The sequence below is a fragment of the Pezoporus flaviventris genome, unplaced genomic scaffold, assembly GCF_033815535.1.
Source record: "Pezoporus flaviventris isolate CSIRO_AGI_PZ_B2104156 unplaced genomic scaffold, CSIRO_AGI_Pfla_v1 ptg000007l, whole genome shotgun sequence".
NCBI lineage: Eukaryota > Metazoa > Chordata > Aves > Psittaciformes > Psittacidae > Pezoporus > Pezoporus flaviventris.
In genome coordinates this window covers 84,515,367-84,540,789 of record NW_026892555.1, presented here as the reverse complement: position 1 = coordinate 84,540,789, position 25,423 = coordinate 84,515,367, and the positions used below count along the sequence as shown (strand labels likewise).

Sequence of the window (25,423 nt, the reverse complement as noted above, 5' to 3'; positions counted from 1 at the left end):
CACAAGCCAGGTTACAGTTTTTGTTAGCATTTCTATTTTTTGTTGGGCAAATCAATGGATTGCTCTTTCCAGAACAGCTGTGTAATGCACACAAAAACAAAAGGATGTGTTTTGCCACATGTCATTTCAACAATGCTTGTCCCAAGAAAGAGGTCAGCTAAGGCTTTGCTGTCCTTTACTCTGACAGGCATTTCATTGTGGTGCTGTCCCTAAACCAACAGACTCAAGCATTTGAGCCTTTCCAAAAGGATATGAAGTCCAGGTCAGCTCACAGACCAGAGCACAATCCAATCACAAGAGCCCACACGGAAATCCAGAGTTGAGCTCCCCTCCACTCTGGTGCTCTTTTGACAGTACAAAGGAGCATTTTGGTTGTTTCATGTTTGTCTGGCTCAGAGTGACTGCCAGTGATTGTTTAGTTAGTTGCCACTGCAGACCCTGTTGCTGTAGCTATCAATGATGGTTTATCTCTCAATTGTCCTTTCGGACTGTGTTCTTTCCCCACTCTGAAGAAAATTTGGTGTCTGGTCAAGCTTCTTCAGACAGGAGCTTGTAGCCCAAATGGCACTTATTACCCTGGAGAGGAGAAAGTTCAGTATGGTCTTATCCAGGTGCATAACTTATTTGATGGGAGGGTGAAAAGAAGATGGAGCTAGACTTTCTCTAGTGTTTTAGGCAAGAGAGAATTGACACAACTTGAAGTAGCATAAATTCTATTTAAACATATGAAAACACATTTGCTTATGAGGAGGGAGATAAAGCCAGGCTGCCCAAAGATGCTGTGGAGTCTCCATCCTTGGAAATATTCAAAACCCAGCAGGGTTGCTGTAGCTGACCTTGCTTGAAGAGGGGATCTTAGTGTAGACAGTTGACAGAAGTAACTTCCAGTCTCAGGTGTTCTGTGATTTTGTGTTATAAGTAAAGGAAGATCTCCAGGGAGATGGAGACAGCAGGGTTATTCTCCATTACTATGCAAAGTACTGTGGTACAGATAAGGCACTTACTATAGGAATGTATGGCAAGTCCCAGAGTACTGTTTCCATGTTGTACGGGGATCAGCATCATGTCATACTGGGGAGACCTGGGCCTCTCTTTGTGCTTTCTAAAGGTGTGTTAGTTGTATCAAGAGGTGCAGAAGGTTTCAGACTTTTTCTTGCCCCCATGTGTTACCTGCCAAGCCTTCCCTCTGGTGCTGCACAGTAGTCTGCCAGAGTAAAAGGGTCTCAATTCTTCAGAAAACAAAAAAAAACATAAGCCTTTGGAAGGCCAGTAGCAACAAGGAGGTTTTAGAGGTTTATTTATTTTTCTCTGTTTTCAACTAAAACATTTTGGAGCATTTTAATATTGTTTAAATTTTATTAAATTGCTAAAATAAAATATTGTTAAAATGAGAACCAGAACCATGCCTCGGAAATGAAACCTGCCAGGTGAAAGCATACAGTTTCTCATGCAGAGTGTTGAGTCCAGCATATGAACCTTTCCACTGCATGGTTGGTCGGTGGTTGAGAGCACAGGGTCTGAATCACAAAAGCCATCTCTCTGGGACACAAGAAGGACTGCTTGCCCCTAATATCCCTAGGGTTTTGGAATGCTCAGAGTCCACACCAGGCATTCATCATCCCGCTGGCCAGGTCTGACACCCCTTTCCTGGGGAATACTTTTCCACTGCCCTTTAAATATTGTGCCTCCTGCCTGGTTTGTGGTGACCAGGTCCAGGTCATAGCCATTGGCACTGTGTTGCAGGTTTGGTACAGTATTGCTGAATTTGCACTTTTTGCTGCATCCTGTTTCCCCTTTTGAGAAAGGGGAAACACAGAATCATAGAATCATAGAATAGTTAGGGTTGGAAGGGACCTTACGATCATCAAGTTCTAACCCCCCTGCCATGGGCAGGGACACCTCACACTAAACCATGCCACCCAAGGCCTCGTCCAACCTGGTCTTGAACACTGCCAGGGATGGAGCATTCACAACCTCCTTGGGCAACCCATTCCAGTGCCTCACCACCCTAACAGGAAAGAATTTCCTCCTTATATCCAATCTAAACTTCCCCTGTTTAAGTTTTAACCCGTTACCCCTTGTCCTGTCCCTACAGTCCCTAATGAAGAGTCCCTCCCCATCATCCCCATAGGCCCCCTTCAGATACTGGAAGGCTGCTATGAGGTCTCCACGCAACCTTCTCTTCTTCAGGCTGAACAGCCCCAACTTTCTCAGCCTGTCTTCATACTGCTGAGAAACATTGTACTTGCTTGTAAGCGTTGTGGCTCTTTTGCTTTTTTCCCATTCCTTCATTTTGACATTTGTTGTTCAGGAAACAACATTGGTCAGTGAGGCATATATTTGTACTTTAAGCATTTTCCAGTTTAATAATCATAGGAAGGCTAGTTTGAAAATGTAACCCTTTTCAAATCTTACTGTTTAAGTGTACAAGCTTTTAAAATTAAGGGACTGGATTAACCGCATCTGGCTACAAGAGATGCAAGGGGTGAATAAATTGCTTATGATAAATCTTAAGATGTTGAAATTTTGCATCTCTTGGAACTGTTCATATCATTGCTTTAGTTTTCAAAGAACAAAAATTAAAGTATGCTTGGTAAAATAGCTGGTTTTACCGCTGAAAAACAGCTTATTCTGTATCACAAATATCCTGATGATATTCAAATAATGTGGCTGTCTGACCCATAGCAGCAGCTGCTTCCCTTTACAGATCTGCTTTTATCACATCACACTGTGCTAATGTGGAAAAAGCAGATGTTAACAACAGAGTTCCTCCTCTCAAGACTCTCAAGGGCAAAATACTTTGCCTTATAGTTGTTAATCTACTTATTCTTTCTTATACCTTTCAGTTATGTGATTTTCAGATAACTTCACCATCTAAAATGGCAGAGCTGCTGGTATAGTTGTTCCTTGAAATACTTACCAGTGTGATTGTCAGTGCATTTTTAATACCCATTGGAATTGTACTGAAAAATACATAAAAATGAATTAGTATTCCATTGGGCTATTTCTTGATAATTTGTAATACAGAGAGGAATCAAACTCCAGATGTGTGAATTTCTGCATTTCATAAATGCTTAGGAAGCTTCATATTTACATGCTTTATTCATTCTAAAAATAGGATTACTAAACCCCATTTTACTCCCAGCAGTTTCAGATGCAATCATATTTTTAAGGATTTGTGGACCAGAAAAGTACTATAATTCTCATGACAAGCATTTGTGATTTTACTTTATTATGTTAACAAAAAAAAAAAAAATCAATTGTATGCATCAAAACCAGTAATGTCTGATTAGAATGAAAACAGGACACAGCATTGGGCCAATATACCCATATTTGCAGATGGCAATGGACACACAGAAAGAAAAAGGCAGAGAATATTAGGATTTTCATGTATTTCTTAAAACAAGAGATGTAGCCTTGAACCATCACAGGAACAAAGCAGCCCAGCTGCATTCACAGAAGAATTATGTACCTGACGTTTGAACTCCACCTGAGGGCTTTCCAGTGACTAATTGAAGTTTACTCGCTAGGCAAGCTCAGCAGAGACAGGGATAATTTTGAAAGCTGTGTTTTTTCATAGAACTCCCATGGAGAAATCAGATTTTTTAATACATCTTGCAGGATTTTTTACAAAAATCAAAATGTGCTCAAATTTGACATGCCTTCCAATGTTTTCAACAAGAATTCAGACAGCTCTTTGGTCTGATAGTTCTCACTGAGTTCTGCATCGTATGGATCATCCATATATTCATGTTTCAGGCTTTGACTCTATGCTCTGTGAGAAGGCATAATTGCACCTAAGATCTTCTTTTTCCGCTCACTGAAGTTGAAAGGAGACTCTCCATGACTTTGGAGAACCCCTGAAATTCAGAGTTAGGCAAGTAAGTCATGGTGAGAGTACAACTCTGGTGAGTGGACAGGTACACCATTTCCCAACAGCTAAACAAAAAACAACTGAAATGTACACAGGGACCAGTCAGCAACACGCATAGCAGAATCTTAATCACAAACATCTACACCAGACTGGAGATCTCAAAGCCCATGTTTCAGGAGCAGCATGGGTTTGTCAACAGAATGTACTGGGGAATGGGATGAGCACAACAACTTATTCCCTTGATGAAAATCACTTGGCCCCTTCTCAGCTGATGGGAGAATCTAGTCTCTTTGGGCTCAGTCTCTGTTCAGCTCAAGCAGTCCTGGAACTAGTATGAGAAGGGAAAGGAGTAAACATACTTGCTGTTGTTTCCTCACCTGCAGGTATGTCTTTGCTATGGAAGTTTCCTGAATAGGCATTTCTTAGATTAGGCTTTCCATTTGGAGAAAATGTTGAAGAGATGAGATTATACTACAATCCTACAGTAAAGGGGATCTGTTTCTGAGGGGAAGACAAACTTTATTTCCAGCGCTTTCTTTCTTTAAGGGGAGCAGTATCTACCAACAAAGAGGATGCTGTTGGTTGGATTATGTTTGATCAAGAAAAGGAAAGGGTGGTCAGCCTTAAACTCTTCAGACTCAGGGGAATGTTTGACAGCTCCAGTCACACCTGCTGAGCCAGCCATCTCAGTGCCCTCTTCATTGACTTCCATGTATGCCATATGGACGACCTCTGATATCTTCAGGTTCTTTGCTGAAGAGATGCCAGACAGATCAGCTGAAGAGCTGAACAGGTCAGTCATACCCAAGGCCTTTAAGACAGATGTGAGGTTGTATTTTTCCTCAATCTTCATGCGCGGGAGGTACACTTTCACTCTCTTCTTTTCCATCACACTGGGACTGGTCCACTCCGTAAGTTTTTCAAAGTTGATTTTTTTCTCAAGCTGTGAAAAGAAGTAGGAAATTAAACACCTGGGATGTGAATACAACTTCTTCTTACCATTCATTTTAATCAAGGCTATCATACAGAAAACAAGCCAGACTGTTTCCTAAAGTGCATCCTATCAACATCCTTCTTGTAGTTTATTATTTGCTTCTTCAGTACCACCTGTGTCACTGTCCTTTTATTCAGTTTCTTACTCATTCGAGACATCCCCTTTTGTGCAATTTATCTTATGTCTCATGAGACACAACCCAACAGTTACACAGCCTAACAAATTTTTTTTACTAGTTTTCATGCATATGGCTCACTCAACCTGACTTAAAGCAGTTTGATGTTTTCTTTTACTAACTGTTCTGTTCTCATTTTCTATTCTTGTATGATCATGAATTCTTTCTGATGTTGATGTTAGATTCAAGTCTCTTCTGTTTTCATAGAATAATAGAACAGTTAAGGTTAGAAGGAACCTTAGGATCACCAAGTTCCAAACCCCCTGCCATGGGCAGGGACACCTCTCGCTAGTCCATGTCACCCAAGGCTCTGTCCAGCCTGTCCTTGAACCCTGCCAGTGGTGGAGCAATTACCACTTCTTTGGACAACCTGTTCCAGTGCCTCACCACCCTCACAGTAAAGAACTTCTTCCCTATATCTAGTATATAATATATCCTTATATCTATTTTCTTTGTTTGGTGTGTAATTTCCAGCTGTATTTTATGTCTTTCCTTTCCATCTCCATATTCACAACTCTCTGAAGTCTTAATTGATGAAGTGTTATTGATCAGTTAGTTTAGCTTGGTTTCACCATTTCATAATCAAGAATATTTTATTTAGATCATGCTTTATCTGTTTTTTTCATTCCATAATGTCATAATCATAGAAATTTTTGAAAGCAGCCCTATTTATGATGTTTAATGAGGATTTTGCTAAATAATAAATAAATATATAAATATGTAAAATTTTGGATTCCTGCAAAGAATGCCTGGTTCTTATCAGTTTTAACAACATTTCCTCAACAGTTTCTTTGGGGGTGGAGGTGAAATTACCTCTCAATGGAAAAAAACTATCTGCCCATACATGCATCCTATTCCGCAGGGCTGCAGCAGCAGTACTTTTCTTTACTTTTGTGTTATTAAACTGACTCCAGAGTTCTCCTAGGAGGCCAGTCTATGCCTGAGCACTTGGTAGCACTTGGGGGGCTTTTGCACACAGCCATGGGGTAGGCAGCTGGAATGTAAATGAACAGCAAAAGATCTGGTGGCAGCCAGGTCCTACTGAACTGGTACCTCTTCTGTTTCCCCTGACAGGGCCATACCTGCTCCAGACCAGAGACATCATCAGGCAACAGCACAAGCATGCTCAGCTCTCCACTGGCATATGGCAGCTCCAGGATCTTAATTTTCTCTGAAGGCACAATTCCCATTTTGAAGGTACTGTTCTGACACATCATTTGCACAGGTCTGCTTTCTTGCTGCAGAAACACAAACGTGAGATAATGTCACTGGGGAGTGAATTTTTTCTTTAAGCAGGCAAAAGTACAAATTCTTTGAAAGGGACAGGAATTGATCTTGAAGCATGTTGCCTTTGAAAAAGACCTGTGCCTCCATTTTCCTCTCATACCTGCTGGTGTGCTCAGGTCAGACACGTCTCGCAAACCTGGCAGCAAGGAGACCAGTTAAATCACCTGGCCAATGACCACATCATGTTGTATGTGTAACACCCAGACTGCTGCCTGTGCAAGCCCCCAGTCTGGTTTCTTGGCCAGAAAATATGCCCCCTACCTTTGTCATGCTGAAGGGAAATTCCCGAGTGTCTTCTTCTTTAAATGCCGTCTTCCATATCCCTTTGAAGTAAATGGCATTCACAATGACCAACAGAGTATCCGGATCAACAGAGCGTGGCTCAAGAAAATCTTGGATGTGTCCTTTAAGGAAGAAGCAAGGCAGAGAGTGGTAAGTTTCACAGCAGTAGTCTTGCATTTTAGAGGTCAATTAACCTGCTGCTTCTTGGTTTGACCTCCTTTTCTTAAAAGGTCTGTACATGGAATTTCTTTTCACAAGGATGATTTAATAAAGAATGACTGGCACCTGGCCAGACATTTCTGCAAACAGACAGGTAGGATCAGGAGTGGTATACATCTCCAGTGCTTGGAAAAAGATTTATATATAAAGAAGGAAAAGGAGAGGGAATCAGCAATACAGATTTTGTTTCTTACGGTGCTTCTTTCTCACATTGATTTTCCTCCCACCCCAGCCCAATAAATGTACATAGCTCATGAGTCATTCCTTTCCCACCATCAGCCTAGTGAGTGCATTACTTCATTTCAGTAAACCCACGTGTTACCTACCCATCCAGCATATCCTTTTAAAATTATGCCAAAGTTAGGACTAACCTTGCATGAGTTAAGATCTCCAGATACAGAAAGTGTGCATATAAAGTGTGCACATCCTGGCATCTCTGCTTCTGCCAGATATGTTTAAAACACACTGTCACTGCCACACAGCTGCAATAAAGTCATGCCTTTCCACAGGAAATATTTACAAATGGGGATGGGATTGGAGGGTAAATCTCTCCTCTAATGTTTAGTCTTTCCAGAAGTTGTTCAAATACAGTTGTGAGAGGGAAGTATACTTCAAAATCTTGTCTGACCTTACCATTTGTCTGATTTTTCACCCAGGAATTAATGAGCTGTCTGGCTCGATCTGATGCTGTTTTGAAGTTAACCATTTCCAGACCTGTTCTGTACAGTTTCTTCACACATTTTAAGTAAATCTGTAAAGACATCAATTGTAGCCACCAAACTAGTCATTCTTTTTAAAACAGTATGAAAGTGACATAAAACATGGCTGAAAGGATTTTTATAGTGATGCCATGGTTAGGCTGTTCTCATTGCTTACTTTCTGGAAGAACCTGCTGAAACTGGGCCAGCATAATTATTCTGATCCATGGCATTTTCAGATCTGACAATTTCACTACTTTACCAGTTAAGAGAATATATATTAGAAATGTTTAAATGTTTCCTTGAAGAAAACCTGATTCAAAACCACTGTTTCAGGTTCGTATCAGAGAGTTTTATTATCATTATGTCCACTCCTTTTATTTTAAAATGTTTTTCTTTATTTTTAAAAATAAGAAGTTTCTTTGATCTGGAGTATTTGTAACCTTTGTTTGGAAAATGTCAAATGAAAGATTTTGACACTTTCAGAAGTTGGTTTCGAGGTGAGGTTTTCAATTGAAGAAATGTGCTAAAATCAAATAATTTCCTGGAAAAAAACAAATAAACTATTAAAACAGGAGCAAGCAGGGAGAGAGGAATTACATTACCAAATAGTTTTGGCTTTTACTCCATTCATTTTTTACTAGGATCATCTTTTTTTTGGAATTGCTATTGTCAGTGCTGTGGCAAAGGGAAAAGCCATGGAGGTCCACACCAGTGGATTAACAGATCACCTACTCTGGCCATTCCTCCTGGATTACAGGTTTACACAGAGTTTAGCAAAAAATCACCATGATGTACAACGTACCGGTAGGATCGAAGATGTCTTTTCAGCATAGAGTCTGTTGGCAATGTGGAGTGAATAATTGGCTTTTGGTGCAGTGATATCAGAAAGAAGTTCTTTAAAAAGTATGTGGATATTCACAGACTTGCCACACTGAAAGTTGTTGGTAAGAAAATAAAAAGGTACAGCTGTTAGCTTATTTTACAAGGAAGAGAATCATTTATAAGGTACAAGTAACACGGAAAAATAAACAGTGTCTGGACATTTGCAAAGAAACATCTACTACAGTCTAAGATCTCCATGGGAGTGATGTTCCATATAAGCAATTAATGATGTACAATTAATTCACAGTATATGATGACACTCATTCTAGGTGATAACAAGCAGAAAATTTCTGTAATGAACATGAAATTGTAGAAGTGAGGTGAGAAAAACAAAAATTCAGGTGTCAATGACTGCATTTGGCAAGTTGTCATAGATATAGAGCCTCTAGCTCCAAGCTTCTGCTTGCATTTTCACAGCAGCTTTCTGCTGAAGGTGCAAATAGGATAAGAGTGCTAGATGACTAGGAAGTGCTTTATAATATAATGAAAAAATGGATCAACTGTCTAATGCCACAGGAATAGTTTTTCATGTAACAGAGGCTGAGTGTGTAAGAATGTGCACAATGATAGAAGTGACTGGAACTTCATTTGATGAGGAGAACGGTGTTGAACTGCTCTTTTCCAAATGCTTAACCAGCCACTAAATGCTTTGGCTGGTGTTACCTTTATTTTTCTTTATTATGGAAAAACAAAAGTGTTACAGTTCTTTGCAAGTCCCACTTTGTGCTTGTGGATCTCGACCTCAAGTGTATGGGGACAGGCCAGGGAGCATGGCTGGTGTTACCTTTACAGAGGCAGCAGATTGAGGAAAGCACACAGGTGGTATCAAGGTACTGGGCCCCCTCATGGTGCCCTTGGGGTAGCAGTGAGAATTGGAGACTGGAAAAGTCCCTGCAGCTTTTGAACAATGGGGTTACCCTCCCGCCGTTGAGGCTTCTGGGCTTTTTTCTGACAAAGCATCCTCCTGCCCCACTTTGGAGTCTGACTGCTGTAACCTGGTTCTAGGTACTGAGCCCCTTTCAAATGCTCCTTGCAGGTGCGCATATGCTTGTCTCTACAAGAAAGTAGACTGGTGCCCAAAGCATCCAGTCCTGTTCTGTCACCTGTTCTAGTGCTACATGTGCATCCTGTTTTCTTTTCCTGTTTCTTTTTCTTTGTTGCTTGGTTTTATTTTTAACCTCAGTGATGAATCAGAAACTGTATGAGTGAGGTCTCTTAAATTAAGAATGCTAGCAAAAGTTTGGGAAGGTATTGAACCTACTTGAAGCACCATCAGAACAGTCTATTCTCAGGAGGAAAATGTGAAAGAGAAATAAATTTACCTTAGGTTTCTGTACCTTGGTCTGAACAGCTCCTCCAAGTCCTGCAATTTTGTCAAAGTGAAGAGCCTGCAATTGGAAGTAGCAATAGAAAAAATTAAGTATGTGAAGTCTACTGAGAGTCACTGTTGTTTATGTTGAAACTACAGGTTCAGACTAAACAGGTCTAACTAACACATGGATGAATTGAGAAATTTAATGTGAGGTTTAAATCTTTTATTTTATTTTTTTTTTTACTGCATGTGCCACACTGAAAATTTGTGACTACGATGATTAGCTTAGGTCCCTTCTTTTCCAGTTAATCATGCTCAGTCTGTAAACCTTATTGTACTGTATTTATAACTGTGATTTATAAGTATTCTATGATTCTATGATTTTGTTCTCTCAATGCTTCCTTTTCTGCATATTACAAGTTGTCCTTTCCACCTGGAAGAAATCAGGTCTGTGAAATAATAAAAGCTGAAGTAAGAGATTCTGTCTTAACAGTTCTTCAAGACTGTTCTTTCTTAATGGAAACCAAAGGCCGTTCTTGCTCTTCATTGAGAAGAGCAATGATGGTAAGTGAAAACTCAGCTCAAGATCCAAACCTCACAGTTTGGAATGCCATGCCATTCTTTTTCTAGCCAGGTTTGAATCCATTTATGCAACTTACCTTCTCCATCTGATATTCAGTATTACCTCTTGCTCCCAGGTAAACCATGGCCAGGGCTGCAATTATGCTCAGGGGGGAGCAGAAGATATTGTCGTTGGCATGGTAGACTTTAAGCTCTTTGAATACATCAAAAGCAAATTCTGCATTTGCTGCACTGATGGAGCCCATTGTTAAATTTAATGCTGTCTAAAATAAACAGAAATATGATTGTCTAGTGGTCATATGTAGCACTTGCTTTAAAAAGTACTGTCAATAGCCCAGAAACTGCTAGTTTTTTTTGCAGTTTTTGTGGTGCTGAACCAATGAGTGGTATGAAGCCTAGAAATTCTGCGATTGTTAGAAATATTGTAACACCTGACCCACTTATCTCTGAATGCATGTTTGTTTTCTTTCAGCAAGATACTACCTCATCATAAAGATAATATCTTATACTTGACTTTTAGGAAATAGATAGTCTCATCCCTGCTTCAATATGATAAATATAACACTGAATGGATGAATATCCCTGTGGCCATCCAGAGGACTCTGAATGATGTTTGAGATCTTTAAACCAAAGGTAGTCGACTCACTATACTCTTGCTTCTCACAGTTGCTTAGTACAATCAGCCAGAAATTTGGAGGTTGCTTGTCTGTAGTTTACAGGAATAACAGGAACAAGTTTCTCTGTAAACCCAGACAGTTGCTTAGATGCTGAACTACAGATTTAAGGGGGGGTCCTTTCCTGTAGTCCCATTGCGGACATTTTATCTCTGCTGATGCTTTTTGTTGAGAAAAAGCATAAGCATATACAATATAAATACACGTTTTGGCAGTACAGCTTGAAAGAGCATAGAGCTGCATTTGTTCAGTCAGGTGAAGGTCCTGTACATGCAAAGAAATGTGACATGCTAAGGATATTCACTGAAACCTCCAGTGATTCTCTCTTTCAAATATGATGAAGTTGCATACTGTTTTTATATCTCTAAAACAGTTGAAGTTGGAGGAATAGCAGCATATATCCATAGTTTGTAGCAGATGTGTTTGATTTATGCAACCTGAGAAGCAACCTCAGAAGCAACCAGGTGCTAATGACTGTGGAACCTCAGAATTTGGGAATCATCATACTGTGCCTCACCTGTGTTATCCAGAGAGTGAGACTGAGAAAAGAAAAATGCTTTTATTACCAAATTAATTATTAAAATTGAAAAATAACAGTTTAAATATGACACCAGATTTTCAACTAAAAAGTATATCAACTCAAAGCTATGATGTACAAACACTCGTATTTTGCACACCAGAAGTATTTGACAGTCAAACAGTATAAGATACATTGATAAGGCAAGGTAAAATTATTGTATATGCTGTCTTTTTACATATCTGTCGTATACTTACCTCAAAGTTCTTAAACATAATATCACCTTTTTCCCATATTAAAGAATACAAATTAGAAATTATATTTCACTTGGAGAAATACTTACCCACAGACTTCACAGAGGCACGTAAAAATCCAGCTTGTCAACTGAACCTAAACAGATTCTTTGAGCTCTTAGTGATATATATTGTACCATTTGAGACACTCCCACTCTTAGCCTTGAAGGAGTCATCTTTTGAGTCACTGCCTTTCGTCAGGATCTTTTGATTCATTGCAACTTGAAAGAGTAGACCAATGTTAGACTTGTCCTCTATCTACAGCATAACCTTTATTTATTGAAGTAAGACCCAATTAAAAAAAACTTACTTATATAAGCTTTTGTTGTAACTTATAAGTCTGTACAAAGGCAACTGGAATTCAAATCTTCAACTGTCTCATGCAGTTCTTTTGAATTTACAAATTACTGTGATCATGCCATATTAGGTATCCAGAGTCAGATGAGAAACAAAAAACAAAACTGAGGAAAAACAGTGTTACAAGTATATCCAGCAAACCATAGTACATTTTTAATACACCTATCTGCAACATCAGATCAGGTGAATCTCATAGTCAAATGAAGCTAAAGATCCCAAAATTTTACATGAAAATAAGTCCTAATCACAGTGCCGTGAGCTGGGAGCAAGGAAACAGTTCCCACCGCAGTCCACCATTAGTGATCATCCATGGATACAGCTCAGGAAAGAGACTTGCATTACCAGGGAGAGCAAAAAAAAACTGCTGAAGCTCTGTATATATGCAACAACTCATCACAGATTCTATGCAGTGGAACAGAGGGAAATTCCTCATGGACAGTGACCATCTGATGTCTCAAAAATAATGCAATTCAAAGCAGAGACAGCTGTGGGATGGTCCTTCTATTCAGAGGGTTTTGAAGTGGACTTTTTCCATGTTAGAACAAACCCAAAACTTTCTGTTTATTTTCCAGACAAAAATACCATTGAAAGGTGCTCTGGTCTACCAAAATGCAGAAGTACATACCTGGAGTCAAAGGACTGGTGTGGCTTATAGCTTGTACTTGCTGAAAGCACAGCCACATCTTCTTTTATAATTAGGTGAGGCCAAACTTTCTTACCTGAGGTCAAACTATACTGTATGTGGCATACATGTGGAGGAGGGGAGAAGGTCTCTGAGGAGAAAGCACGTCTTTCTACAACTTCATTTTGACAGAAATATTCAGAACAGCAGTATTGCGATGAGTTAGAGTTCTGAGGGTGGGCATGGCAGAAGAAGAGATTTGAGAAACTAATGAATTACGTATTTTATGGGCTTTAAGTTGGACCCCAGAGTATTCAAATATTCAGAAATGCTTTTAACAAGACAGTAGGATTTAAAGAATGATTGAGGGTCAGCTTTTAATTTTTCATTCTTAGCAGGTCATGGCAACAAGGCCATGGTACCTGCACAGGCCATTCTCATAGATCATCCATACCTACTTTTTACTGCGGCAGGTGAATACACTACAGAATCTATCTGCCAGGACATTCATGGTCTGTTAGACAATCATAATGCACAATAGCAAATGTTATTCAATTGAAAAAAAACTATTACTCTTTATTGAATAATAGGATAAATGAGCAGTAAAGAAACAAATCTCACATATGTAAAAGCCATATGGGTGGACAACTGAATCCCAGATTTGTAAATATTTCAAAACTGGGATCATGACACTCAAATGACTGTGCATGGTATAAAAGCCTTTATGGATACAGTCCAACCATAGGAATTAATTTCCAGGGCCACCCAGCAGCGGTGCCAAGTGTGTGGCTGCCATGGGCAGGGACATCTCCCTGGGCATCCTGGGCACAGTCACTTCCACAAGGCCAGACCCCAAAGATGTTTCTCCAAGGCAGGCTGAGCAAAGGGGTAGCAGCAGCAGCAGCAGGGCTGCGGTGGGCAGGGCTGCGGGGGTCCCATCACCCACGTGTCATAGAGCCAGCATGCACCAACACAGCATCACAATGCCCTGGGGCAGTATAAGACCAGTGCCCTCCACCAGCGCTTTGGAGCTGCAGTGCCAGGCACTCCAAGGGCTCTCGCTCCCAGGGCACATGAGGCCAGCGGCATTTTGCTGTTGTGGAAAGCCCCTCAGATGGCTCCAGGTGGAGGCAGAAAAGGCAGGTCCGGTGTCCAATGGAGGCATAACCAGCCCGTGGACCAGGAGCAGGTCTTGCTGCCCTGCTCAGGGAGTAGCCGATCGCCAGCCCTGGGGTCAGGAAGGAATTTTCCCCCGGGGCAGATTGGCACCGGTCCCCGGGGGTTTCTTGCCTTCCTCTGAGCACTGAGCGTGACCACTTGCCAGGGCTCCTGTGGTCCTGGTGCTCTGGGTTATCGCCTGGTGCTCATGCACCACGAAGGTGGCCCCTCGTGTCCTGCAGCTGGGGGGGGGGAAGGCTTTTTTGCCCCCAGGCTGGACTAGCAAGTGTCCCCGGGGTTTATTTGCCTCCTCCGCAGTCGAGCACAGCCCCTTCACGGGGCTCCTTTGGGTCATTGCGGCCCAAAGGCAGCGGCTCGTGCTCCACACAGCTGGCCATCGTGCCCCGCATCCGGGGAGAGGCAGCCTTCAGCACTCCCTGCGTGGCCCCAGTGTGGCCCCGGGACTTGCTGCTGTCCTCTGTGGCATTGAGCACTACCCCAAGTCAGGTCTTCCCTGGCCCTTTCTGGCTGGGTTCTCCCACTGCTCTCGCCCCACCACGGCACCGCTCCTGCCCCGGCTTTCCTCCCTCAGCCTGCAAGGGAGGCCTTTTTCCAGAGAAACTGAAGGATGCGTCAGCCTGCTGCTGGCTACGCATGTGCATCGGGTTAAGGCTTGTGAGCACCAGCTCTGACAGATTTAGGAAGAGGAAATAGAATCTAAGCTAAACTAGACTGAAATTAACTCAACTAAACTGAGATGAATAAGAAAACTTGATTTATAAATAAATAAAATACGCTTTCCACCTATAACCTCATTTGTGTCTGACTCGTGTCTTTGAAAGCATTTCTGGTGCTGAAAACCCCTTGGCATTTCAGCTAAATAACAGTCACATCCTTGTACCACTCCTCGTGAGTGCAGGGAACGGAATGGAACGGAACAGAACAGCTATGCTTTGTCATGCATATAGTTCTGCATGACAAGCTCTGACGTGGGCCTGAGGGGATAGCTGCAGTGCAGGTCCCAAAGGGGGGCCAGTCCGAGGCATCAAGGCCTACGAACACCCTCTGGACCCCGACACAAGTAGACCTGCACTCCTCATCTACTCTCCTTGCAACACGTCTGGGATGCCACTGGAGAGAGCACTGGGCCAGACGGACTCCTGATGGAGCGTTGCTGCTCCCAGGCTCTTGTGTTTTGCTCTGTTTCTCCTAAAGAAACAACGCAGGCATTTTTAAACACTAGTATTTGGGGGAGGAGTGGGGTTGGGAGTGGGGGGAATCACAAGGACATGAGCAGGTATTGCCCACCGAAAGAGGATTTGCAACCATTTAGTTCAGGAGCACGTCCTGCTTCAGGCTTAGGGCTTGATCTTTGGGCCTCCCTGGGGTCACGGACGTGGTCTTTTGCTATCCTGCTATGCCTTCCCACCACCCACTCCACAACATCCAGGAGGTGGTTTAGGGAACTAGGTCATCAGCAAGGAAATCCACTTTACCAAAAATGTTTCTCTTGGCTCATGTCCCAGAGAGCTGTTCATCAGCCAGTAAGGCAAACAATAGTGGTGGCGTAGGGGAGGGAACAGAACCACATGAAAGGAAGAAGACAAGGGGAGCAGCATCCTCTTCCTCAGTGGCATTAGACTGGCTCAGCCATGTCCTAAAACTGCACTTTTAATTCCCTGGTAAAATCAAATGCAAGATAGAAGCAGTAAGTAAGGTTCAGGGTTTACCTATCCTAATGTCGAGTTGTCCAGTGCCTAAACTTAGCATAATAGGTATTTTAAAATAGGAGTTCGACTTCAGTGTCACATTTATTAAAGTATTACCCTTATTTTTACTTGCTATATTAGACTATTCCTCCACCTACTTGATACTTCACACTACTACATTTACTATTTAGTTTGCAGTGGTCTTAGTGTGATAAGTGGAACAAATACAGGCTGCCATCTAAATACCACTGCTATAGTTTTTTTACTATTTTTGATGAAAAATATATGGAAGAAGAGTCTCGGGGTACCTGAGGCACAAAGAGAGCTGGTTCTTAGCAGTAAGAATGGCTGATCACTGCTTAAAGTTTTACGCAAGCAAGTGTCCAATTCCCAGCCATTGCAGAGCAGGTCTTGTCACAAAAGGTCCGCCATTGTTCTGAAACCCTGTTTTTGTTCTGTGGAAGTTTATGAAGAAGTTAGTGAATTTCCTAGCACATACACAGTTTCCAGCAGGAAAAAAAATTAGCAATGGGTCTGCCCTTCTTGAGAACAAGCAAAATTACACCAGAAAAATCTTTCTCTTCCTCTGCTTTCTGAGTACAAATACTCAAGAGTTCCAGCTTGAACCATTACTCCCAATCAATATTTAAAGGAGGTGTCCCACAGGAATACTTTATTACTCTGATACAATGTGGCATTTCCCTTGGGACTTATACCAAGCATGGGTGGGTGAATCTAAAAGAGACCGAGGACCCAAGTTTATCATGTTAACACAGATCCTGTCTCCTTCATGTGGGAGAATGTATCACTCATCTTTAGGGCATTAAAATCATGGGTTTGCTGGGGACATAGAGACATACTACATTAAGAAAGACTCAAAACAAGATTTTATACACAGATGTCTTCAGAGGCCTACAGCTCTTTGGCAAGTATCACGTAGTGTATTTTAGGGTAGACGTCATTTTAATGAGGCCTCCTAAAAGTAAAACACACCTGAAGATAACACTTTAGGATAAAGCCTAGTGAAAATGTGTTTGTCTTGGCAATGGGGATCTTACTGGGGAGAAAGATCTAATTTTCAAAATAAACTCCACTTAAGGAGAGGAATACCTTCCAAAGAAGGGAATGCTATTGGCTGGATTGTGTCTGATGAAGAAGAGGAATGGATGGTCAGCTTTGAACTCGTAAGAAACTGGGAGACACAGAGGCACTGCAACAAGCCCCATGGCACCAGCTGCTTCAGTGCCCCCTTTGTTGACTTCCACAAATGACTTCTGGATGACCTTGGACACAACCAAACCATTTTTCCTAGTGATTCCTGACAAATCAGCTTTTCCCCAGTCAAAAACATTAATCGCTCCCATCTCCTGGAGAATTTTGTTGAGAACCCAACTTTCCTCCATCTTGAACTGAGGCAGGTACACCTTCACTTTCAGCTGCTGCATCCTATCCAGGCTGGTCCATTCTGATAGTTTTCCATATGTCAGGGTGCGTTCAAGCTGTAAGGTGGTATTGACCATAATGAACAGAAAGAAAAGATAATAAGGTTCAGTTTTTCATTCTTAACTTCTGACCACACTGGAACAATGTTAAAGTATTGCTCTGTTTGCAGCCCATTATGTATGCTACTAAAGAGAAAAGGAAGTATTACCTGTTCCAGACCTGTAAAATCCTCACAGACAACTTCAGGGAGAAGAATGAACATGCTCATTTCACTATCAAAATATAGGAGCTCTATCACGTTCGTTTTGAGTTCCTCTATGATGGCCATGTTAAAATAACCTTCTTGAAACATCATCTGCACCATCCTCCTCTCATTCTGGAACATATGAAACATACTAAGAGAAAATACAGAAATTATCACCCTGGGTTTATTGGTTTCAGTATTGAGATAAGAGTTTAGTCCAGAAATATTATTTATACTGGTCATGGGTTTCATGTACTTGTATCATTGACAAGTTCCTCTCTCTTAACTGTAGCTCCAATGAAGTTATCCATTTTAGGAGCATAAAACCTACTTTTCCATTTCTACTGGTGCCAGATTACTTTACTCACAACTCCCTTCTTACATGCTTCTTTATTCTGGCTTGTCAGATGAGGAAGCTGATGCATCTGATGCAATCATTAATTTGAATTCTTCATGAGTAATGTATACATTATCAGAGAATCATAGAAAGGTTAGAGTTGGAAAAGAAAACCCTGTGCCATGGACAGGGACACCTCCCACTAGACCAGGTCACATTATCCTGAGATAATTTGTCTTTAGCTCGTTTTTATTGAAAACAAACACTATTGTATTGGTAAATAGTAGCAGAAGAACAGAATCATCAAACTCAGTCACAAAAGCAGACTATTTTCAGAACAGCATTCTTAGTTGCAAAATCCCCAAGCTAGTGCATGTGCTCAGTGCACTTTGACTAGGTTTTCAGCTGCATGAGATCCACTTCTGATGTGAATTGATAGAAAGTTACGTATCTGGTTATAAAACTGGAGAGAAGATGTAGCTTTCTATTGTTCTAGCTGAAGACCAGGTTTTTGTCTTGGGATAACAGAGATCAGGATAGCTCCCCTCTGTTGTTGCAGAAGACAGACATCTGATTTCCATTCCCCAGCTGTCTCAGTTCCTGCATATACTGTACCTTGTTCAGATGGAAATATGTTTCCTTAGTGTCTTCTTTCTTAAATTCTACTGCCCACTTTCCTTTAAAATATATAGCACTGACCAGGACAAGTACAGTAGAGGGATCGGTAAACCCAGCAGAAAATAGGTGTTTGATTTTACCTTTAAAAATAATGAATTAAGAAGAATTATTGCTTTGTTCAGGCAATCAGATGAACTAGACTGTTTATTTCTGTAAACTTCCCGTATGAAGACAGGCTTAGAAAGTTGGGGCTGTTCAGCCTGGAGAAGAGAAGGCTGCGTGGAGACCTCATAGCAGCCTTCCAGTATCTGAAGGGGGCCTATGGGGATGATGGGGAGGGACTCTTCATTAGGGACTGTAGGGACAGGACAAGGGGGAACCGGTTAAAACTTAGACAGGGGAAGTTTAGATTGGATATAAGGAGGAAATTCTTTCCTGTTAGGGTGGTGAGGCACTGGAATGGGTTGCCCAAGGAGGTTGTGAATGCTCCATCCCTGGCAATGTTCAAGACCAGGTTGGACGAGGCCTTGGGTGATATGTTTTAGTGTGAGGTGTCCCTGCCCATGGCAGGGGGGTTGGAACTAGATGATTGTAATGCCCTTTACAACCCTAACTATTTTGTGATTCTATGATTCTATAATGCTGTCAGACAAATAAGAAAACATTTATGTATAGCTTTTGAAGCCAGGAACTCAGGGCATTTTTGCACTTCTTCCTACTTTCATTTCCTATTAAGCAAAAATCTGCAGTGTTTAATATATAACAATCTTGCTACTGTTGGAAAAATAGGTGGAAACTGAAATTTAGTCATAATATTGCTACGGGTTTGATTGTAAGCCAAACAACCCATACATACTCTTCTTCACCTTTTGTCTCATTTTCCACCCAAAAGTTAATTTTATCTGTGGCTTTTTCTTCAGTGTATTTAAAATTGACTGGTTCCAGTTCTGATTGGTAGAATTTCTTTGTGGAATCCAAGTATGGCTGGAAAGTACAAATGACAGAAGTTTATCACAACATGATGACTTTTGTTAAGATAGATCATTTCACAGCTTCAGGACAATTCCATGTAGTAGATCAGCAAGAAAGAAATGAGTAAAACAGGCATATATAATAAATTCATTGAAATAACTCAAGCACTCAGTTTATAGAGAGATGTTATTTATTAAAAAAATTCTTGCAGACCTATTTTTCTGTGTTTTCAAGCTGTCCTGAGCAGCAGAAATGTCTCAATACAGAAAAAAAAAGATATCTATCAAAACCTTTCTTTAAGCTTACATATCATTTTTATAGTACCTGTATTCCTCCAACTACCAAATGAAGGTTACCTTATTTTGAACAAATAACTGGTATTGATAATAACACAATGAGATATATGTGTGTTTGTATATATATATTATTCTGTGTAGATATATGCATAGTAAAACATATCACTTCTATTATGTACAAAACTTTTTCAAACTGGTCACCTTTTTCTGTCTCTGAAAATTTCTCTTTACCCAGAGTGCAAAGTGTTGGATGCAAGATGAAATCTGGTCTTGCAAAGAGAAAGGTGGTTATAGGGATAAAACAGCACTGTTTCTAGCAATACTCTTATAAATACCTTAAGCCTGTTTTCTTAAGAAAATTATCTGCATGCACTTGCACTGCCTGGGTTGTCAGGAATGTTCTGAAATGGTGTTGAGACTAGTTGACAAATATCTCAAAGGCTTTCTTCTAAGCCTTGTTTGAAAAAGCAGCAGGAATCAGAGTCCCATATTCACATAGATTCTGAAGGGAAGGTGGAAGAGTGAATAAAATCATCTTATTAGAAACAGATAAGACACTGGGGGAAGAAAAAGGTGTGCTTTTTGTCACAGACCTTTGTTCCTTGGATATAAATGACACAGCAAGTAGCTCTGTTAGACACCAGTTGTGTGTGTCAAGGATACATTGTGTTTCATTTCCCTGTGTCCTTTATGACGGAAGAAATCCTGCAGAGCTTATAACTCCCAGGAGCTGCCAAAATGGACACCATGGCCACTTACCTGGAAGAACGGGTAAGTAATTTCCCCAAAAAGCCTGTTGGCAATGGTGAGAGAGCAGCCTGGTCTGAGTTCACTCACTGCAGCCAGCAGAGCCTGGAACTGGGAATGGACTCCTCCATCTTCTTCACACTTCAAACATGAAGACAGAAGTTTCATGGTAGGCTTGAGCTTTCACAATGCAAAACTGGACCTGAGGGTGAATTGCAGCTCTCCCTGTATGAGAAGCCTGACTCCACCAAGATGATATAGGCATAGGATTAAATGCATCAGGACACAACGTCCAGGTACCCCTGCACCAGATGTACAGAATGACAAAACAATTCCCCTTCAGGTCCACACTAGTCCAGAAGTATACCGGATTAGAGCCTTGGAGGAGTAAATTCCTAGGTGCCTTTGGCATGCCCTGTAGACAAACCTTTGCAGGTATCAAAACTTACCACGTTTTAGATTGGTACTGCTGGTTTGGTTAGAAACCTGTAATGAGAAGGCTTAGCTGTTGGAATGTGGATCTCACCAGGTCCATAAAGAGGTAATAAGCAGGTCTGCAGCCCTAGACAGAGAGTGTGCTCAGCCCTGTTGTGCTTTCTGATTAAGTGATTGTTTGCAAGGAAAAGGGCTGACAAACCTGCACCTATGGCTTCATCTCAGAGCTGCAACTGTGTCCCACCTTCTCGGAAGGGTATGTGTTTCCTTGGCTTGTACTGCTCAAAACTTCACTGAAATGAAGTACCCGCAATGTAAATACTCGGTGAACACAACTGAGTGACAGTACCTCAAAGCTTAAAGAGTGTCGCAAGCCTACTCCAAAACACAGCCAGGCATACTCAGTCCCATTTGTCCTCGCGAGTAAACATGAAGGTTCGTAGAAGGTGAGTTCATGAAATCTTTGAAATCTTTCTTCTTAAGAAAGAAGACTTTGGGTATCCAGAGAAGACAGAAGACTGTGTGAAAGGGAACCACCACTTTTGAGCCCTGGAGAGTGGAGAGATACCTCCAAAACACTTTCTTTAGCACTGATATATTCATTGCATGATCAATTACTGTAATAGTGTTTAGTCTGAAAAAGTTTGGCGTTAGAAATAGCGTAAGAAGGGGTATTTTTAGAGGGCCCACTGTGTGCCTCACTCCTTTGGATGCTTAGGAACTGTATCAGATGGTACCATTGGCCTCTTGGCTGATATCTTGCCAGCATCCCCTTTTCAGAGCAAAGGAAACCCACCTTCTCAATCTGTTCGAGTGTGTTGCCCCTGCCTCCAAGGACAACCATCCCAAAGGCAGCTGAGAGACTTAGTGGGGAGAAGAAGATGTTTTTGTTTCTTTTTCCTTTGCTCAGCTCTCTGAAAAAGTACAGACAGAACTTGGCATTGGCTGCACTGAGAGAGCACATTGTGCCACTGTGCTTGCCTGCAACAAGGGAAACAAAGATTTAGGCTCCTTGTCCTTACACCTGCTAAGCTTAGATGCCTTGGTAGAGCACAGAAAAGTTTTCTGCAGTAAATTGTTCAGCACTTTCTGGAATATTCCTGATTCACCATGCCTGGGATTTCACAGTGAGTCTGAAAACCAGCACCCTGAATGGCAGGAGAAACAGATTTTCAGAAACTGTTCTGAGCTCAGCTGCTCCTCCAGCTCAAGCAATAGCTATGACTTTGTCACTTAGCCCTGACTTCTAACCACAGTTCCAGCTCACTTTATCCTTCTTGCCTGGAGTCCTTAATAAGGCACAGTACTTATTAATTACAACCCTTGATCATACCTCACTCTCTGTCTCTCTCTCTCTCTAAAACCTTTGTGTGTATGAATTAGCTCAGTGCATATTAATATGTCTCACATATAGTGTCCTTCTAAGGCTGGTTCATTAACAAATGTTTGACAGAAAATTGATCTACAGGTAGGTTCACTTAGTAAGATTTTCAGCAAAGGCGCATTGTGTATTAGCAGAAAGCTACAGTCATATTTTTTATTTTATATGCAGCTTTAATACTTTTATACTTTTTAATACTTTTCCCAGATATACTTCAGTTACAATCAAAGGTATTACTAGCAGATGATCTTGAATGTTCTGCAAAACTCCTCACATCTTGCACCTAGGACAGAGTTCCTTTCTTATGAAAGCCTTTTCCCAGTCTCTTCATCCAGTAATGATGTAGAACCATCTGATTCATTAGAAAGTCAATTCGGTGTTTTAGAGTTTCCACTGTTCTAAGTCACTCTTGTTTTGATTCTTACTGCACCTGAATAACGTTCTGCATAGGTAGGGAAGATACCTTTCTCGCATTACACAAGAAGAATTAAATTATCTGCACAAATATTTAAGAGAAGGAATGATGTAGAATGACTGTTCTCTCACCAATTACCACTCTGGGTCGTGCAGAGGAAGTGGGAAAAGGTTTGGGTTTAATCTCTAGAAACACACCTGGTAAAGCCATTGAACAAATGAAGCTCAGCTCATTCACACAGCCCATACATTTCAGTGTAATCCGAAACATTGCACATTATCTTGACAACATTCTCACATCCTCAGAAAGTTATGTACCGTGTATATGTGCTAAGCAGATGTGTACATCACTAATGCGCATATCTTTAGTCATTTCATACTTATGCCATTTGTAACATAAAGGTTAGAATTAAAGGTCAGGGAGATATTTATCTTCTCTTCAGGGCTGACGGTGTCAACTTGACTGTTGAGATTGATGGCAGGGCTTCTGGAGCAACGAAATATAAAGCCATTGCCACTCCCAGTGGCAGCATAATTTTTGCTTATGATGAATCACATTCTTGTCTGTTGCAACTCATTATTATAATTACGGGACCTTTTGTGGAATCTTGAATTTTTCCTTATCCCTAGGAGATCAGGAAGAAGACATAATTTTAAATGCATACCAAGAGGAAAAAAAAATTAAATCTATCTAATCATAAGAAAGAGTGCAAACTCCTAGAAATAAAGGAGATTTCCTGGGGGTTACATGTACAAAAATAAAGTCTACAAAATTAGATGCGTGTTGCTGTCTGAAGTGTCACCATTGAATGCAAACATGTTTTTGCAGTAGAAATTAATTATTAACACCTCTGCAGATGGCACAGTAGCAAGGGAAAGAAAAATATAGAAGTATCTATTTGGCCAATTGTGACATGAGGCAGCAGTCCCAGAACTGAAGGTAGAGCAATTTCTTCTGCCTACTCCAGTTCTGTGCTTCTGAAGACTTCTCTCTTAAAGATCCCTTTTGGAGAGTTTTCCCTACCTGTTTTCTTCCCCAATTGAAAATGTTGTCCTTAATGGAGAAGATAAATTCAGCCATTTGTTGCAGAGTTTGTTGTATATCCAACAGCTTGCGCAAATAGCAGCTTGCTTTCATTTGTGATACATCCACTCTTCTAGTGGGCACATAGCACACAGTGCACATCTGTGCCAAGTGTGTATGTGCAGTATGCTGCAACTGAGAACTCTGCAGCTGATGCAGCGATGTGGCACAGATTGTGTACATTTGTCTCAACCACACTTCATGGGTGGACTAACTCTGGTAGACCTGGGATGCTATGCTTCCTGCAGAGACACTGCAGTTCAGGGCTCCCCATGCATCACCTGCATTTCCTTACATTTTCCTGATGGAAATATGAGGGTCTTGGTCCTCTCCTGGGGATTCCTGATATTTCTACTGTAAGTGGGAAGACACAAGTGGCACAAGGGGCGAAACATAGAGAAATTATCCCAGTCTGCATAGCCTTCTTTCAAAACTAAAATCTATTCCCACTAATAGATCTCTTAATCACTTTGAACAGATACATTGAGTAAATCTTTGTTCTTTTGCAATTCCATGTAGCCATTAATTAGTTCTGTTTGGAAGTGACAGAAACGCGTGGCTGGAAGGAGCCTTGAGACTGTCTATTGCACCTGCTGCCCTAGGGCAGGATCAGAGATGTCTCCATTACAGTTGATAGGTGTTTGTTGAGCCTGATTTTAGAAGCTTCTAGACAAGGAGTTTCCAAATCTCTGTTAAGTTTGGTTGCTTGCTTATCCCTGGAGTTTTGACTCATCTCCGTCTTAAATCATCCTGACTGTAAATTAGAACAGTCACATCTAGACATTTTCAAACTTTGATGTACATTAACTGGTCAAGTCATGCAAATACTTATTAGGCAATTTATTCTTTGCACAAGATATAGTGTTTGGGAGTGTTTCTCAGGTTGTAAAATGTAATTATTGCAGATGTACTAATGACCAAGAACTTATTGCTACACTAATCACACTACCCAAAACACTGTGGGTATTGTTAGTTACTGAGCTACTTCAACAAGTTATCAACTTGGAAACCTGAAACGCCCTTTGAGACTGCTCAGCCCTGTAGAACATTGCATAATTTTCACAATTCTGAGGAGAAAAATATTGCTTTTGACTATCAGACTGAATGTTAAAAGTAATTGCTCTTCCAGTGACAATCCTTGTGGTCTGATTTCCATAGCTAGTCATATTATGCATTTGCTTCTTAGTCTGATATATTATTAGCATAAAAGTTTGGGGATGTCCTTGCCAGTCCTTACAGCTAGTGAAATCAGATGTATTGTGGAGAGTGATAACCAATATCGTTCACATATGATCAGTGACTAACTTTTGAAAACAAAATAAAATTGAGAAATATCTTTCTCAAGCAGCCAAGCCCCGTGAAGAACTGGCAGGTGTATAATTTGAAAGCACAGGGTCAAATTCTCAGCCAGTGTAAACAGGTTCATCTCCAGAGAAGGTGTGAAAAGAGAATTTGTTGCCATGGAAAAAGGCTCTTCTTCAGGCCATGGAATAATGTGGATGTGCAAATGGCATATTTTCCCCATCCTGACATGGAATTTGTATAATATATCATTTCATCATTCTACAATTTAAATTCCCTATCTACATACCTGCAGTGACCAAGGACTACTGAACTGTCTTGAAAATAAAGTTCTCTGCATCTCTCCCCGTTTCTGCTTTCTCTCAGTTGCACTGACTTCTATCATTGAGAAAGCTGTTGCTCTCACAGATAAAATCTGACAGTTTGACAGCCTCTTCATTTCTGGCTGGCCTGTAAACCAGATACATCACCATGTGAATACCAGATAGTTGTATCCCAGCTGATTGTAAACA

The 25,423-nt window shown here is 41.0% G+C and overlaps 1 protein-coding gene across 1 annotated transcript; it reads right to left on the bottom strand.

Moving 5' to 3' along the window:
• Positions 1-3,334: 3,334 nt before the first annotated feature.
• Positions 3,335-21,324, bottom strand: LOC133267218 (ovalbumin-related protein Y-like). The gene is made up of 12 exons (XM_061449338.1): positions 20,975-21,324; positions 20,308-20,781; positions 19,147-19,264; positions 18,278-18,420; positions 17,290-17,457; positions 10,386-10,571; positions 9,737-9,802; positions 8,335-8,463; positions 7,465-7,582; positions 6,592-6,734; positions 6,126-6,281; positions 3,335-4,817 (listed from the first exon to the last, which is right to left on the bottom strand). The coding sequence occupies exons 2-12, from the start codon at positions 20,461-20,463 to the stop codon at positions 4,416-4,418; spliced, it is 1,785 nt and encodes a 594-aa protein (XP_061305322.1). The 5' UTR covers positions 20,464-20,781; positions 20,975-21,324; the 3' UTR covers positions 3,335-4,415.
• Positions 21,325-25,423: the final 4,099 nt, after the last annotated feature.